General features: G+C 43.2%; 1 protein-coding gene across 1 annotated transcript in view; it reads right to left on the reverse strand.

Moving 5' to 3' along the window:
* The window catches only part of LOC146199729 (retinal guanylyl cyclase 1), a 195,452-nt gene that overhangs the window by 10,653 nt on the left and 166,004 nt on the right, over positions 1-18,795 (reverse strand). The window contains exons 11-18 of the mRNA XM_084592806.1: positions 18,459-18,611; positions 15,996-16,167; positions 15,107-15,247; positions 11,869-12,061; positions 10,402-10,573; positions 5,158-5,256; positions 3,818-3,909; positions 2,944-3,026 (exon numbers count right to left, since the gene is read on the reverse strand). Of these exons, the coding sequence (XP_084448932.1) occupies positions 2,944-3,026; positions 3,818-3,909; positions 5,158-5,256; positions 10,402-10,573; positions 11,869-12,061; positions 15,107-15,247; positions 15,996-16,167; positions 18,459-18,611 (1,105 nt within the window). The remainder of the gene's footprint in view (positions 1-2,943; positions 3,027-3,817; positions 3,910-5,157; positions 5,257-10,401; positions 10,574-11,868; positions 12,062-15,106; positions 15,248-15,995; positions 16,168-18,458; positions 18,612-18,795) is intronic.

An 18,795-nucleotide genomic window follows, 5' to 3' on the forward strand; every position in this document is an offset into this window, starting at 1 on the left:
TGCCCTCGGGCTATCCTGTCGGCAGCCTCGTTGCCGTCGATTCCCTCGTGTGCCGGTATCTGCATGATTGTGTGCTTCATGTTGCCCGTCTTTCTTTCCTGCCCTACTATTCGGTATTCCTGTTTGCATGCGAGCCCCAGGAGATAGATAGATGGATTTATTGAAAGGAAAAGGCAGAGAGGTTGGCCCGAATAATTCAAATCTGCCCAGGAGGAAAGCACGACAGGCCTAAGAGAAACACTCACTCCCGAAAGCAGAGCTGAATACCAGGTCCTTCCAATTCCCAAAAAGATGAGCCCCCTACACAACAGCGAAAGACGAAAAGCGAGAAGTCGCCACATACAAAACAACGTGGTCAGAAACAATAGCGACATACTCTATGTAGATGCTAGTGTCCATATCTGGGGCGAAAAGCGGCGGTAGCCCCCCCAGTTGACTACACTGGAAGAGAGGTGACCAGCTCATCGATCAAGACCAATAACTACATAGAAGATTCAGAGGAAGTTGCAATCGCACTTGCAGTTAAACGCACCAGCAGCCAAGGTAGAAAACACACAATACTGAGCGATTCCCAAAATAGGGAAAGAGAAAAACGCGCGTAGCCACAACCGTCCCTGGAGATTTCTAACTGATCTGATGATTTACCCTGAAGGGGTATGAGAAAACTTGAATGGTTGCGTAGGTATGGAGGCGCTCGCTATCCCGTTGGCATTGTTGTTCAGGACGACCGCGACTGCGTTTTTAGCGCCGTCATAGGCAGTCGCAATTACATTGTATACGATGCTTGTCTTGATCTTTTTTCTTTTTTTTTTTTACTGAGAAAGATCCGGATCCTTCCTTAACTCCTGCTTGCGTCCAGGCTGAGTTTCATTTGTTAAGGAACGGAATCTGCCCCGCCGCTGTGGTGCAGTGATTAGGCTGTTCGACCTCTGTGCACAAGGATGCTGGATTGAATCCCGGCCACGGCAGCCGCTTTTAGACGGAAGCGAAAAGCAAGGCGTCCGTGTACTGAGCGATGTCCGTGCACGGTAAAAAAACCTAGGTGGCCGAAATTTCCGGAGCCCTCCACTACGAAGCCTCTCATTGCCAGAGTCGCTTTGTGACGTTAAACCCCATAAAACAAACCAAACCAAACCAATCAAAACCAAAACCATCTCAACAGAGTTTTGGACGGTCTAATGGAACGCAGACTTTTTACTGTATTTCACGTGACCTATTAAAGGTTTGCGACTCCGCTTTTGTTTTTTGAAGCCGAAGCTTTTTTGCTTTCAGAAGGGCTTCCCTATGCTCCGTAAAGGTGTTGCGCCCTCCAAGCGTACAATTTGTCAGTGGAGGGGAAGACTGGGAGTCCTATAGTGCCGTTTTGGAGACTTTTCTAATGACTGCTTGAATTTTGTCGAGCCCGTTCGCTCTTAGGTCTTGGTACGGGAGGCTGCAGGTTGTTCTGCTAACTACTTAAGCTTTCGCCAGTTAAAACGATGCGCTTAAATTCGTTGCGTGAGTGAGCCGTTTGACCATGCTTGCAATTGGAGTGGCGGTAGCCGACTGCAGTTTGAGTGCATGACTTTTCTATTACTTTCTATCGACAAACCCTGAATCCGGGCAATGGACACATTTCAAAGTTTCTTCTGTACAAGCCGAACGTGCATAAATTTGTATTTTTCTTTGTATCGAGGTCACTAAACTCTTAAGATCTCCGAATTTTCTTCCGATTGTCGGAGACCGCAGCAGCATTGGCATTGCTCAACGGATCTGGCGGCGAATTGCAGAGCCTCCTCCTTTGCTGTCAGTGAGCATTTATTTTCCTAAATTGATATTAACTGATTTATATCAAGTGTCCTATGTAAATCTTGGCTTCTTTGTCACCGCTAATAGCCGATTGGTAGTTCCTCTCCAATTTGAGTGCTTGACGTAGTATTCGCTATCAGTAAATTGCATCTAGGAAGAAATTTCTCAACACCTTTGGAGAATTTGAATTAGCGATACGCGCACGTCTTGCGTCTGTGGTGGAGCAACGTAACTATAGGAGTGCGGGGACCCATTGTCGCGGGGCAAACGGAACTAAAGGTCTGAATCCAAATTGTCCACTGAAACAAATCGGTTTCGAAGAGTAAGAACAGCAGTTGCAGTGCTGTCGGCATTTTCTCAGCGCACATATTTGCATTGATAAGAAGGCCGGCGCGACTGCACGGAAGTTGCATGGTACAGCCTCGAGTATGCCGGGGAAAAACGATTACCACAAGTGGCAGATCACTGGATCACTGAAGGAGTTGGACGGGAAAAACGATCAGCATAGGTGACGAATTCGTAAAAGGATTGAACGTCAACGCACGGGGCTATAGTCCAAGAACATGCCGATAACGATATCTTTTTTCTTTCCCTTTTTTCGATCCCTAAGATAAAATTCTAATAAAAATGCGACAGAAATAAAGAGGTCGCTGCTCACGGGGACAAACTTAAAATGGAAGGATACGTCCAGATTGCAGCACGGTCGGTCAACTCCTAAGTGAGCACAGTGGCATAATGGCACTTGGGAAGCGGCCAGTTTGAAAAAAAAAAAAAAATAGAAAAAGAGGTTGCTTCTTGTTGGGCTTCTTTTGCTTCAAACGTAAGGACAGCCTGACACGGTCCCTAAGAGCATGTTAGCGAACCGTAGGGCCGCATTGTGTTACTATGCCCCAGGGGTTGTTTTTTGCTCGTGCTGATCTTTTTTTACTCGCGACTGTAAAAAAAGGCGACGCTTGTTTCTGTGCATCCGCTCGAGCGTCGTAGTAGAGCCTATTACTTTAGGCCAGAATGCTATAAAACGCTCTCGATTTTATAACACAATTAATGCTAAGACATTAGCGTCGAAATAAGTGACTGTTTAGTGAATTTTATTTCGGTTTCCACGATAACAAGGAGGGACGCAGGAGAGCAAAGCATGCAAATTAATCAACTTACTCTTCATCGTGAGGTGGTTCTGGCAGAACTTTGTTGAAGCCTTGTTTTCCAGTCAGCCAATACGTCGGCTGCCGTCCACGGCCCTATGTGCCGGAAATCGAAGCCATGGAAGCCATTTAATAACTTCTGCATAATAATGCTCATTCCTCACACCATCAAGAATAAAAAAACAAATGACTCTCTACAGTTTTATCGGAACAAGGATTACTAACTTTTCGTAAAACGGCCGTTAATAATCACATCATGTTCCCAGTTGCATGATAAAGCTGAGCAGAGTTCAAGGAGCGTTCGAAGGGATCACAAGAATATTTATTTAAAGAGAAATAAAAAGGAGCAAGAAAGAGTACAAGAAACTGTGCGGTCGTTTCGGGCGTGAATCTGGAGCAGTGCCCACCAAGAATAGACTAAAAGGATGTATTTCTTTGCTTCTGTTTTCAAGTTCTCTAATAAAAGCCTTAACCCTACATTACCACAATTATATCTTTCGAACAAGCAGCAGCCTTTCCTACCGCTACGTCTTGGTTGCTAAGATATTTTGTGTTAACTAGAGTAGAATGATCGTGCTTCTTGCAGTAACCAAGCTAGCTGTTGTATTCCAAGCAACGGCTTTATAGGGAGAGAGGAATGCCAAATATTTCGCTGAGTAACAGTGGCTTGACAACTAAAAAAACCTGAAAAATGAGCTGACCGTCACAAAGAATGATGTGACAAACACACCAACAACGCTGCTGCTAAACAGTTTCCTTTAAAGATTTTTGGCTCATAAAAGTTAAAATTTGAAACAGCTTGAGCGGCTCTTAAACTACTCACACACATTGCGAGAAAAATCTTGTAACGTGTCTCGTTACCGAATCGGCACTGATCGAAACTTTACCTTCAGTACTATCTCCCCTCTGTACTTGACAGTGTAGCCTCCAGCTTGTCGAAGCTTTCTCTCAGTCGTCCTGCTGATATGGATCCGGTATGCTGAAGTGGGATATTGGGAGAGAGAGAGTTTCAGCCGCGGTTACCCATGGTGTGCATGAATACAAAGAGAGAAAAAAAAAGACATTACAGGGTCTCTTAAGATATCTCCCTAGAGGTGAATGGCGAAAACCTACTCTTTCTCCTCTTATCATTCGCCTCGTTCTCTCACCTATTTGTTTTGTTCTTTCTCTTGGCATCTTATTTTGCCCCTTACTAGTCATTACTAAGCATTATTAGTCATTTATAATCAATTGTAGTCGTTACAAGTCGTCGTTAGACACATTAGTCATCTGTAGTCATTACAAGTCTTTAGTTGACACTTATTCAATACTAATGAATAGTCGTTTCAAGTCGCCGTTAGGCATGTTCATTTGTAGTCATTAGTAGTCATTACAAGGTATTAGTAGTCATTTTAGTAATTAATACCCGTTTATAAACATTTTTAGTCATTTCTAATCAACTGTAGTCACTATAAGTCGTCGTTCAACATATTAATAATTGTAATTGGTAGTCATTACAAGTCACTAGTGAACATTACTTAGCATATTACTTATTTTTAATCATTGTAGTCGTTACAAGTCATAGTTAGACATATTCATTTGTAGTCGTGACTAGTCATGCAGGTCATAAGCAGTTGTTTTACTCATTACTAAGCATTTTTAGGCATTTATAATCAATTGTAGTCGCTAGAAGTCGTCATTAGACTTATTGGTCATCTGTAGTGATTACAAATCGTTATAAGACATTATCAAGCATTTTTACTCGTTTCTAATCAGTTGTAGTCAATGTTGTTAGACATATTGGCCACTTGTAGTTATTATTAGGTCATTTTAGTCATTATTACTCTTTACTAAGCATTTTTCGTCATTTCTAATCGACTGTAGTCGCTACAAGTCGTCGCTAGACATACTTGTTACAGTCCATTAGTAGTCGTTGTAATTAATTAATATTAATTTCAGTCATTACTGCTCATTACTAAGTATTTTAGTCATTCTAATTCATTGTAATCATTAAATTTGTTGTTCGACATGTGGCTCATTAGTAGTCATATTAGTCCTTATAACCTCACCAATCTCTATTATAACCTCTAATAATCACTGTCACTATCAATAATTTTTGCCCTCTTTAATCTGTCTTCACATCGCGGACATTTCCTGATGACGTGTCCGGTGGTCACGTCCGGCCGACGCACCATGAGCCTAGAGAGGCTTTCGCCTTAAAATAGCTAAACAACGTGTGATTGCTTACCGCGGCCCGTGGATTCCATTCTTGAAGCCGTGTTAACAGTATCGCCAAAGAGGCAATAGCGCGGCATTGTCAGTCCAACTACTCCAGCCACAACTGGTCCTGTAGACAAAAAAGAAAAAAGAAATTTGAGCCCTAATATAGAAATACGCCCTTAACTCGTGTAAATCTGCGGAATTCAAAGCAGTTTACGCACATTTTGCACTGCATCCTGCCTCAGTAAGATTAGGCAAATATTGTATCGGGCTCATTTACAACCGCACTACGTACACAACATGCACTATAGTGTAGCGGTCCGCTGTTGGAAATAATGCTTAATCACTTGCTGATGTTACTAGTTTGTATCTGAAGAAGTGCCGTAGCCTTAAGTGGCGGTGGATGATGAAGTTAGAGAAAATAAACCTATCCGCTTCAGCTGTCAGTTTGCGCGACAATGCCAAAGGTATTACCTGGTGCACCGCAGCACAGCCATAAAGACAGCATTACAGACTATATGTGCGCAGAGGCACGTTAAAGAACCCCAGGCGGTCAAAATTTCCCGAGTCCTCCACTACGGCGTCTCTCATAACCTGAGTCGCTTTGGGACGTTAAACCCCACAAACCAATCCAAACTTAACAGAGGTGTTAGAGCACAGCACGATCCGCGACTTTTTACCGTGATTTCCTTTCGCTTGGTGTCACTGCATATGCCAAGGTCGCCTTGAAGGCGTCAGTTCTTGATGCTAGGCGGAGGCTCGCATGCCTGCCGCATAGGGATCAGTCAGCGCGCGCGGGCTGGCGGCGAAAGCTACGTAGTCTATCAGAAGCGGATCACCAATAGTGATATGCTATGTCTAATAATGCGGTAAGATTAAGTGTGTCTGGTAAACAAGAACTGCTTTCTTTTTGCCGGTCCCGAAATGCGAGTCTCTCATAGGACTACAGGCTTGCTAAAGTGCTAATGAACTTCTATGCGGCCATTGCTGAAATTGTCATCCTAATACTCGAGTATGGTTGTCTAGCGCTGTTCGCACCAACGCTATCCACTGACTAAAGTTTTCCTATCGTGCTTTCCACTCCGATATTCCAATAGTCCTAGACCACCGATCGTCAGCACTGCGTTGTATTTTCATTTATATTGAACGCAGGCCGAATATTTAATCGCATCCCCCCCCCCCCCCCCCCCCCCTCCCCGCCCGAAGTTGAGCGGTATGTGGTTGAGTGAAAATAAACTATTTGAGCAATGAGGCAAGCCAAACGAAGACCGGCAAGTATGAACGAACGTTGACTCTCTACCTGGTATCCATACGAGGCGAATATGTTTTGCTGTCGACAGTAACGTGACTTATAAAGGTCAACGTTCCTCTCTTTGAGACGAGCACAAATGCAGTGTGTTGACGGCAGCGTAGCCAGTGCTCAGCCTTCGGCAAAGGACGTTACGGGAAGACAAATGGACAGGGCCGTCAGTGCGGCCGGGAATTCACGCGCTGCCAGCCAGCATTTGCCGCCTAGAACACCGTCCGAGCGGGCAGCGAGCTGCGCAACTCAGCTGCCGGCTAGACGCCCCCGTGCACCCACGGCCGATGTCTTACGCAAGCAGTTTGCTCTCTACGATACGGGGTCACCAGTTTGTTAGAAGTGGCGCAATGAAAGTGACGAGAGCTATTTTCGGAGCCGGGGGTTTATTGACCCTTCGAGGGGTGTCTTAGCAAAGTGGAAAATCGGGTTGCTGCAAAACGCTCCTCTCTGTGTTCTGCTATGGAGAGTGCGTTGAAACGCTGTCCACGACGAGCGCTCTGAAGACGTCGTGTCGTTTGTAGTTAAATTCTCTTGCTGACAGCAGCCCTGGTGTGATTAGCGCATGGCGATGCATCGCTATAACTGAATTTGAACCTGATCATGCTCTTAACTCATAAGAGCCACTATTCATTATTCTGGGAATATTTTATACCAGTTGAATAAAAATTATTATGAAGATAAATTATCATCACTAAGAAAGGAAGTTCTTATGGTTGGTTTCGCGAAAATCGCAAGTAACCTCATGCATTGTTGGTTTAAGTAATTCAGGGTAATTTTTGGGACAATTACTTTTACATTGTTTACATATTCATTTTGTAACGCAAAAAAATTCGTTCGCTGTCTTAGCAACAAAGGTTGTTAAGATCACTCAGCGCAGCAAGTAGTAAGAAGCATATGAAGTGTACTGTAAAGAATTGCTATCTTGTTTCACTCCAGTTCCCATAAGAATAAACTTTTGCCAAAATTCAAGCTTCTTTCGAAACGCGAACATCCGTCACGCTTGAAGCTGTAAAGAAACTTTAAGAGCAGCATTTAGGCACTGCATAAGCTGGAAGTTCCATCCTAAATTCTAGTCGAACAATACATTGTAGGCGGCACTAAACTGGTACAAAATATAAAGAATACGAAGCTTCCAGTCAGTGAAAAATGGCCCATATAAATAATGGCGCCCGGAACAAGAGCGGCAGCGGATTTACGTATAATGCCTTTGGGATCATGGCCGAATGGAAGAGCGGTCTTTTGAATGATAGAGAGCTATGCTTTGCCGATGCACTTGATATCTTCTGCCCGGATAAACGTCACGGTGCCATTTCACACCCACGGTCTTGAGACGGCGGCAGGCTCAAAACATTTGCTTAGAAAATTGATGCGATACGCAGGAACATGTGAAGTATATTCAACCTAAAAATAGCAATACTATGCACCGCATAATTCGAACATGAATAAAAGTGCAAAATAGTTTAGAAAATATGGTTTGCGAAATCGTCCGTCGAATGCCTGAGCAAAGAAGGCTTTAGCGGTGTTGTCTGCTTCCGAAAAGAAACCGTGGGGAAGAAGCTGAGAAACGAAGAAGGATTGAGTGGTCCATAGGATTCAGCAAATTTTTTTCCGCCTTGGTGAAACGTAAGGGAAATGTAGGCTATGACAGGGACGTTTGAAATGTTTATATCTGTTCCTTTCAACGTCTTCCGAAGCTATAGGGCCGCATTATTAATCATTATCCTTATCCTAGAAGTGAAATATTTCGCATATTTAACACTTATTCGTTCCAACTAGAATACTCTTGAAATATTTGGGATCCTCATCATAATAAACTTTCAGCTACTCTCGAAGAATTATACAATCGTGCTGTTCGATTCATTTTCTCAGCCTAATCATACAATGTTAGTGCCTCTGAACTAAAACGCAATGCTAACCTGCCAACCTTAGCTAGCCGCCGAAAGATGGCTAGATTGTACTTGTTCCATAAGTTTTACTACCATCCTCTCCTGAACTCCAATATTAAACCCGCTAACCACATATCTCTGACTGCACAAACCATGGGAAGGCTGTCTAACTTCCCCCTGCCCGGACATCTGGACGTTTCTCTTTTTTTTTTTTTTGCTCAGTCACCAAGGGATTGGAATGACCTGTCAAATGCAATCATGGGTCAAACCGACACATAATCATTCAGATCATCCATCGAGAGTTTCATCTGCTGAATGTACCACCCCTCACGTATAATACCCCCTCAATGGAGCCTTTGAGGTACCTATTTGTAAATAAATAAATAAATAAATAAATAAATAAATAAATAAATAAATAAATAAATAAATAAATAAATAAATAAATAAATAAATAAATAAATAAATAAATAAATAAATAAATAAATAAATAAATAAATAAATAAATAAATAAATAAATAAATAAATAAATAAATAAATAAATAAAATGTTTACAATTCTAGATAAAAATGGGGAGCACCATAGCAGCCTCATTTTTCATAACGAAGTAGTATTGCTCTGGATAAAGTGGACTCCACAACCCTTGGTTTAGCTTCACAAGAATGGTGCGTCATTTGCCCAAAAGTTATCCTAATTCAAAGTGTATGTTTGGTTACTTTATTACAGTCAATGAGTTACAATAGTAGGCAAACCTGGGTTTTTAGATATCCGAGCTGGCCTAAGAACTCTGCACTCTAATTGCTTCTTAACTTTCACCTCCGTAAAGCAGGTACACAGACACACTATACGAGAGGTTTTTGGATAAAGAACTAATTTGTTGACAATGCCTGCTCCCGATACTATAATAAATTTAAAGCCACGCATGGGTTATTAAAAAGTAAAGCTAATCATAACGCGTAGGCACACTGAACATACGCTCAAAATCACATGTAGAGTGTTTTATCACCCTGCGAGAGCGCAACATATGTAAGAAACAAATATTTAATATACATGGCGTAGAGAGAACACAATGGCGTGGTAGGACACATTTATAAAACGTGAAATGTAGAAAGAGACCATGTAATTTTTTTAGCTATTCGTACGCTCATGCGTTTACTTAAGCAGAGAGCTTTAGTAAGCAGCTCTTGGCTGAAATAAGATTGTCACAGAATTATAGTAGCTAAAAAAGGTGGAGAATCTCATACAAAAAGTAAACATTAGTTTTGTCGACAAAATTACACTTCGTTCAAAAGGAAGGGTACGTTTGAAGTTTTTCCCCTCAGACCCTCAGAATCAAAAATGCGGTACGGGCTGTTCCTTTCTTTTGCTTTAGAAATGAAGGTTCCGCAAGGAAAGCGACAGGAAGAGGAGCGAGTAGGAAGCTTTCGGTGTTTTTATCGACCACCGATCCGGTTCTGCCCCGCCTTCATCCCCTCGCGCCCCCATTTATTTATTTCACTGGCGGGTCACCGACAATCTCCAAGTTTTTTTTGCGATGCCGCTGCTTTTCTGCACATGTATACGCCACCCGCATCTCCTGATCTGACTAGCTTTGCACACATGCATGATACGCCATTAGTGACAAACATTAAGTGCTACCACTTCGAGAAAACAATAGCTGATAGAGAAAACAATAGCTGATGGCGGCAGATTGATGTGCCGTTCTAACTGACAGGAAGGTAATCGTGTGATTCCTGAGGAGTGGCGTTCTTACCATTTTCAAACGAAACAGTATAGCTACGGTTGGTTTGGTTTGGTTTGGTTTGTGGGGTTTAACGTCCCAAAGCGACTGAGGCTATGAGAGACGCCGTAGGGGTGGACTCGGGAAATTTCGACCACCTGGGAATGTTTACCGTGCACTGACATCACACAGTACACGGACGCCTCTTCATCCGTGTGCTGTGCGGTGTCAGCGCACGTTAAAGTCAGCGGTACCGCAACGAGGGGACGGCTATTTTAAAGGGATGAAATCTTCCCAATGCGACAGCTACTATCTTTCTAGAGGAAGAAGGAGAGAGAGAGAGAGAGCAGATGGGGTGGCGCGTACCGGTGTGGAGGCCGATGCGAAGCATGAGTGGCACGTTGGGCATGTGCCGGATGCGGAAGCGGCCGCAGTGGTGGAGTAGGTCCAGTGCCATGGTGGCCACTTGTTCGGCGTGGTCGCGGGTGCGCTCGGGCAGGCCACCTACCACCATGTACGCGTCGCCGATGGTCTCCACCTACGAAGACGTAGACATGCCTGTTGCACTTGTGATACAGGCGCCCGATTTCGGGACAGAAAAAGACGCCTTCGCAAGTCCTATGAGCGATACGCAAGTAAAAAGTGAAATGATGAATCCAACGTTAGCAAAAAGCTTTGCGCCTCATCATTATTTTGCCTCCAGGATATGTGCGCATTGATCCATTCCTATTTTGTTTAGAGTTCGTGTGGAAAGTATGTATGTGAGTGTGTACGTGTGTGCACGTTTGTGCGTTTGTGTGTGTGTGAAAAAAAAAAGAGAAAGACAGTTGGTAAAAGTGGACGACTCCAGCTTTGCTTTGAAACACCTCTCATGCGGTTTATACCACGCCGGCTTTCCTCTCGCGTGAAAAGAATACTGACGTATGTTACAGGCCACGAAATTGCCGTCATAGCAAGTGTGTGTTTTATAACCGCTAAAAGGTTAACTGCAATAATTTAAGATATCTATCTGCGGCTGAAAGCTTCTAGGTACTGAAAAATGTACGCAATAATCATAGGTGGAAAGCAGCGCAAAAACAACGCGGACAGAAACGACAAGAGAAACTCTGCAGCTATCGACAAAAATTTTTATTTGCTTGATTAACGTTTACAGCCAAGAATAAGGTCCATGGAAACAAAAGATATTTTTCTCGACGGCATGTATTGCTCAAGAAAATAAACCTCCTTTTGTTGGCAGTAGAAATCGCTTGTGGTATTATCATTTCTCTCCTCATTGTCTTCCGTTGCTTTCGTCCTATTACCCGTGAACCACGGAACGTCCCTGTGCCCCACTCCACGCAGTAGATAATAAACTTTTCAAGAAGTCAAAGTAAGGCTACGGTAAGCTGCAATATGGTTTGAAGATAGTTTACCAGTCATGACTGAACGGGGACACACACACTCAGAACCACTACAGAATGTCGGCAACGTGGTCCATATTGTTGAAGAGGTATATTAACACAAAAGCTGCTATCCTGAAATTGATTTCAGTCGTGAAATCTTAGCCTCTAGGCACCGAATTTTGCCATGTGTTGTTGTTTTGTTTTGAGTGTGTAGTGTACGTTATGTTCTTATGTGTAATGTCTTTGTTGGTTTTACTCCAGTATATTTATTTATCACGTTTGCTGTAATGCTTTGTTAGCACTTGTTTTTCGTGTTGCGCGCTGCTGTACACTGTATAGGAAACTGTCACCTCGTCAGGTCTAACCGAATTTTGTCACAGTTCCTCATTTCATTGTTTAAAGAGAAATAAAGAAGTGAAGTGAATTGTCACAATGCAAAAATCGCTCATACCTTGTAGACGTTATAGTGGTTGATGGTGGAGTCAAACGCCGTGTAGAGGTCGTTGAGGAGATCCACGATTTCCATTGGCTCGCTGTAGGCTGATATCGTTGTGAAGCCAACGATATCACTGAAGTAGACAGTCACCTCTTCGAACTTCTCCGGTACAACAGGTAGGCCGGCTTTGAGGGTCTCCGCTACGGAGCTGCGAAGATTGAACCAAGTACCTTTTTTTTTTCATTCCGGCCGTGATTTTCTAGACAGAGTTAGAACAAGAAAAAGCCGAGAGTGTCGGTAATGCAGTATAATCAAGCAACGTCAGTGAACAAAACACCAATGACACTAAGAAGGATTTTGCTAAAAAAAAATAAATAAAACACTCTACAGAGAGTGCACTACTCGTTAAAATAGATTTAAGTTTTGGAGCTTCTGAGGGCGAACAGTTCCTGCTGGTATTATTTATGGAATATTGAAAGGCATTTAAAATAGTTAACAACTTGACTTTTCGCAACAATTTTGAATATTACGATTTTCGAGGCAACGTTTAAGTTCTTTGCAAAGCTAGCTACGTTATACCTAGCAGCAAACCCATACTACGATTCGATTTACAATGAGGGTTCAATATAGCTATATGCGGTGTCCCACAAAGCTGTATTTCTTGTGGGTTTTGTTTACCCCTTGCTATTTATAGTTGAAGTGATTTTCACTACCGCTCTCTCATGTGTATGTAGGATGCATTCTGCTTCCTGCCTGCCATCTTCGACATTAAAATTGTGTTTTGTGATGCTAAAAATAAAAGTTTTCATTCTGAGTTGATTTTGACAGCACCTGCGCACTCATTTTCACTTGGCGTTACTAAACTAAAGCAGTTAGATGAAAATGCAGAAGATGCAGGACGACTTCATTCAATCTGTATAAGGAAGCCTACTTAAAAGGTATTTATCTAATAGATTTAAATTTTGGTACAGTTGCAAGCGTACATAATATATTCGATTAAAATTACCTCCTCGGCCCAAACTGTTATGAGATTGTGCCGCAGAGACACGAAGGTAGAGTAAAATGCCCTCGGACAGCTTCTGGTGAACAATTTTTTAAGGCAGTGTGGGCGGAATGGTATTCACAAAAAGTGTAACCTTGAACTTCATGATCGATTATATGCAGATTAAGAACTAAAATAATTAATTACAAATAGGAAAATAATAGTTGATATGTAATGAATTCTAGTGGTAGTGCAGGATGAGATAGTGATAGTCATAGTTAGTGATATAACGCATTAATGATATAACGGGTGCTTGGCTTCGACGTATTTAACCCCCCCCCCCCCCCCTTTCTTTCATTGTTTTCACGTACGTCGATATCTTGATGATGCGGGCGCGAGAAATAACATTTGGTTTGGCGAATAAACATGGCAAACACCTTCGGCTAACGCGACTTCAAGCTGTGGAAGCCCTCTTAAAACGCGTCCCGACTGCCTTTAGGGCTGCCAAACAGCTGAGAGTAAACAAAGAAATGCGGACTCGCGATGCCTCCGAAACCTGCCCAGCTTCGCCCTATGGCCACCGATTTCAAGTCCATGTGATGACACCATAGAGTTGCTGTAGTCTCTGAACGGCTCCTGGCGTTCTGTGTCACCAGCTGTTTGTAGTGTTGAAAAGCCGCAACAAAAGAAGCCAGAAATCGAGCCGTGAATGCGACTCCTACGGCTCCGGCTCGATGACTAATTAAGCAAAAACGCTGGACCTTTCTTTACGTGCTCTTCATCACAGAAAAAAAGGATTCTTAAATTAGCAGGGAATATTTTTTTTTCTCAAAATTTATTTGCAAAATGGTGCTTAGATACAAGGTGGGGGTGGGCCTTATAGAATCACAAAGATATGGCAGACACATAGTAAAACAGTAAAATAGTAATGTAGTTATAGTGCTTAATGACAGAGCAGATAGGTAGAGTGACGTTGTTAATAGATAGTGATAGTGGTGACGACATTTAGCGACATTGATAAATAATGATAATTACTGATAAATCATATATATATATATAGTAATGTACTGATACCAATAATAACGTGGAAAATATTGGTGGTTAATGATCGTGGTAGGTTATATATATGGTGATAGTGCAATTGTTAGCGTATTTATGGGATGTGATTATAGGGATTGTGATAGTGGGGATAACTGTGTAAGTGCGAAAGTGACAAAGATAGTAATGATGATTACAGCGTACGTCAATGCACAAACCACGGCTGCTTCGCCGTGCAGGTCGCGCAGCAGCAAGGGGTTGCGACCAACGATGGCCCTCATAGATTTTTTTTTCATCCAAACTGTACATTATTTTAGACGATAAATTTTCTAGATGAAAGCCGCGTAAAACGGTGGGTGTTTGAGCCCGGCTTGAACCTAGTTATATGAGCGAAGACTGTTAATTGTGATACGTCTTGCATGGTTCAGCAAGGTTTTGCACTGTTTGAATTAGGAAAACGAGCTCGAACTTCACCTAAGAGCAGACACGATAGCGCCTTTAACACGGCAGTCTAATTTCGCAATATTTTATATATCTTTATTTATGTAACTTTTGGAGTTGCAAGGAGCAGTGTTTGTGTCATGTTTCGGTGGACACCTACACTTAATTAGGTCGATGTCATACGAACCGAGCGAGGCAAAATCTGCAGCTGCATCCCTAGTAGTAAGACCTTACGCCCTAATATGTGAGCAGTAAGATTACCTGATTGCAAAATTTATGCACTGAGGCCTGACTCTGCAGGTATGTCTGATTCGTACGTCTGAAGTTCCCATTTCTGACTGTCGATGCGTGATCCTAATTCCGTTTTTAATGTTAGGATATTGCAGTGCTTTGAGTGAACTGCGTTTCTATTCAAGTTGCGTGGGACAGGATTTATATGGGTCCATCTACACACGAACAAAACAAAATTTCGAAAATTTACACTGAACAATCACAACGCATCCAGGTGGGTAAATTTGCACAGGGAATCTAAGTAGGCCCAAGGTACTGAAGTAGGTGGTCTGACTTTCGTAAGATGAGAAAATAACATTTGTTTTGTCAACCCTGAATTACCAGACAATTTTTGTTGTATGAACGGCCAAGTGCGCATACAGGGGTGAGCGCAATGAAGTTCCACGTTCTATTTAGCCTTTTCCCCCCGCAACGTCCCGCTTACCCAAGTATGCATGAGTGCACTCTTCGCCCTTCTCCTCCTTCTCTCAGATGAAAATTAGCTCTATAATCGTTCAGTACCTTGGCAGCATTCTGTTGAGAAGATGTTCCGTCTTCTTTTTTTCTTCGTCCAACTGTACCGTTCGTTCCCGGATCAGATCTTCAAGGTTGTTAGAGTACTTCTCCAGCATTTGAAACATTGTTTCGACGATGTTAGCTTTCCTGCGATAGATAAAAAGTTGTGAGGCACAGTAACCAGAGGAGTAAGTTGATACTTGCATGTGGTTGTCGGCTATAGAAAAATGCATGTCCGTGCATAAATACACATGCGAAAGGTAAGAAGAATGCATTGTGCTGAATGTAATCATGATAATAAAATGCGTCACCGATTTCAGCGTGCACGTGGTGAAATGCGAGCTTTAATAACTTGCTATTCTTCAGACCGCGTGAGACCCGTGCAGTTCTCACTTCGATGCTGTCATGATGCTGAACTCGTAATCGGTGGCCGTGCCACTACAAAAGCAGCGATGGATTAAGCGGAAATGACCTACGAACATCAGCGTCGTAAAACTGGTAAAAAAAGACTAACATCAACTCTTGGCCCTCATGACAGTGGGGCAGTAACTGTGGCGAATGCCCGCTTTGCATTTGCCAAAGAGAAATATTATTTCACGAGAAAGTAAAGGTTGCTCTTTCTCGGATTATAGCGCAGTCTGTTTGCAAAGACCCAAACCTTGTATTGCTTTTAGTCTTTCTTGTGATCTTAGTGTGCACGCGGTGTGTTGAGAGTGCGTTCATGGTTTGACAGCATTCGTTTCACCGAATGCTTTTGTCGTGAATTAGACTGTATCTAGGTGACATGCACTAGCTTGCGTGCTGTGAGTCGCAGACATTATTACTCTATTTTATGCGCATATTGTGCATCATTTTATGATACATGATAGAGATGCGAGAGGTCATACTTTCATACCTTCCGTGATACAGCGACTTGAACCTATCCGCAATGATGTCGAAGTCTGGGCGCATGTCTGGAGCCTCGGCCCAGCACTGCCGCATGATGTGTAGGGCTTCGGGAGGAGCGGTTTGCTTCGACACCGAGGGCCTGATTAGTGGGGGCGGGTGCTTCAGTTTTTCGATGATTTCTGAAAAACAAGAAAAAAGAAATAATGAAGGGTTGACGAGATTCTCCCAGTTAGGACTTTTCCATGTCCATTTCCGGTTCTTCCGTTTGCTGAAGAAGGTATTCATGATTCTTAAGTTATTGCGCTCTGCAAACTCAACTAGTAACTCCCCCCTATGCACTTCCTTTAAGCAAGTCCCTTTTCTAGGAAGAAGAAATAGGTATGGGCAGGGCATGTAGTGCGAAGAGAGGATAACCGATGGTCGCTTAGGGTAACAAACTGGATCCCAAGGGAAGGAAAGCGTTGCAGGGGGCGGCAGGAAGTTAGATGGGCGGATGAGGTTAAGAAGTTCACAGGGGTCAAGTGGATGCAGCTAGCACAGAACCGGGTTAAGTGGAGAGGCCTTCGCCCTGCAGTGGGTATAGTCAGGCTGATGATGATGATGACGACGATGAGAAGCGGTTAGATAAGTGTTGTGGTAATAGTGGTAAAGAAAGGTTTGCAGCGAGATGAGAAAAAGGGACCACAATCTAAATTTATACGACTTCCCCAAATCTTGAGCATGTCCAAAGGTAAATAGCGTGGAGCTGTCACAAACGTCTGCACCTCACTTACTCATAGCTTACTCGTAGCCTACTTCCTGTTTAATTCCATACTCCTACAAGCCCCTTGTAAATTACGTGCGGTATGCAAGCAACGTTTGCTATTACTTTGTTTAGAAATATCTATTGAGGTCGATTGAGCTCTTTCGTATTATCAAACCGTATTGGAATTGCTTCACATCGCCTATAGGCCAGGCTTGCTGTCATGTTTTATTTTGGTACGAACGTAGTGCTTCATTCCTCTGCTAGGGAAGTCTTCAGTGAGCATTTTTTGGTTGGTAAGAATTTAAGTCTGTCGGGTTAGGCACGGAGTTGGCCGGGGTTGGGGCTTTGTAACTGCGTCAGCAAGTCAACCCGTTTGCGCGGTTGCGTTTCCTCGTCCCTTGCCGGTATGTAGCAGGGCCCAAATAATTTGAAATTTTCTTCCGACTTCCTGCATTCGCCTCAACCTTTCCATAATGCGTTGGCCACCGCGTGTTTGTCGTTGGTTCCGTCAGCTGTGAAGTCATTGCGCATGAGTTGTTAGAATTCGATAATGGTTTCTAATATCTCTTGTGGCTGTAGCTGTCATAATGATGTTGATGAATTCAGTAGGCAACTCAGCGTGTCGAATTGATCCTCCAGGTAGGTGGCATGAGTGCTGATCGTTGTATCTCTATATAGAGCAAATAACACCGTTTTAAAAATTATTATTACTTGCCTGCCGCCCTTGTTTTCATTTTACATATTCATGTATGTAAGCTTCGTGGGCACGAGAGCATTAGAAGATTGACGAGAAAATCTGGCGTCGGTAATGTAATTCCTTCATATGTCGGAGAGCAATGAAGTCACCTAGCCAGAAGTGAGAACTATACGTTCCGATGTGTCTTCCTTTCGTCCTTGTCGCTACTTCTTATACGTCTGGGGAGGCATTTAATCACCAGCTTGGGGACCCAAATGGACGTCTGGTTGTGTACAGGCTGATGTATAGGGGTCCGTGTGCAAAATTACGATAGAATGACACACATTTCAGCGTAGATACATCAAACCTTCTTCTTTTTTTTTTTTTTTTGCTAACACAATTACTTATCCCCGTGGATTTTTATCACTCTCATTATTTCCTATTCATTTAACGCAATCAATTCAGTTCGCTTAAAATTAGAAGGCAATGCGAAGTTTCATGTTCCATGAGAGAGCTCACCAATTAATATGAGAAAGAGAGGGAGAGAGAGCATCGCCATGATTCTCGCTCCGAAAAAAAAAAAGCGATGAAAAAAAACAGGCAGCCGTTCTGAATAAGTTTGGCAAATCATTCAGCTTTTCATGAAATCAACTCGTAGAAGTTTTGTTCGGCCGTTTTATTCCGTAGCACATATAGAAAAAGGAGCAAACAGGTAAAAACAAAAAGATAAAAAAGCGACCGTGGCATTTTCTCATTTTAATGGAGGCGCGAAAGTTTATTCTCTCGGAACGAGTAGTTCGCTGAGATCCGTATGAACCCACGCTTTCCTTTTGTGGCACTCCACGTTGCCAGAGTTCTCCAACACATCCCACTTAATTGCTAGCCCCGGCTAATTTCTAACCAAGTGCGGAGGTGGAGCAGGACTGCGCGTGGGGAGTATAAATGCTGCCGGTGTGAAGACGGGCATTCACACACATACAAAAAAAAAAAAGAAAGAAGGAAAAAAGAACTCCGTTTTTCGGCTCCGCTATCTTTCTCGGCGGACTCACCTTCGGCCGTAAGGGGCAGCATGCAGTACGGGTCTCCTCTGAGCAGCACCTCCTGCATCACGATGGCGAAGCTGTACACGTCACCGGCCTGCGTGCCTCGCCTCAGGAGCGAGCCGTCCCCACGTAGCAACTCGGGCGCCGTCCACAGCAAGTCTGCGCCGAGGAGAAGAAGGAAACCCCGGGGACCCGTTGTAGCTGGCAGCTAGCTCGTCTCGGACTGCCTCCTCCGCGAACCGCTGGTGCTTCCAGCCTTGCTTAGTAGTGAAACAGAGTCCCTCACGCGTTTATCTTGACCCCTTTAAGTAGTCGAGCAATCACACTCGAGTCGCCTCACTGT

This window comes from Amblyomma maculatum, chromosome 2 (genome assembly GCF_055883805.1).
Source record: "Amblyomma maculatum isolate TAMU_Amacu chromosome 2, ASM5588380v1, whole genome shotgun sequence".
Taxonomy (NCBI): Eukaryota; Metazoa; Arthropoda; class Arachnida; order Ixodida; family Ixodidae; genus Amblyomma; species Amblyomma maculatum.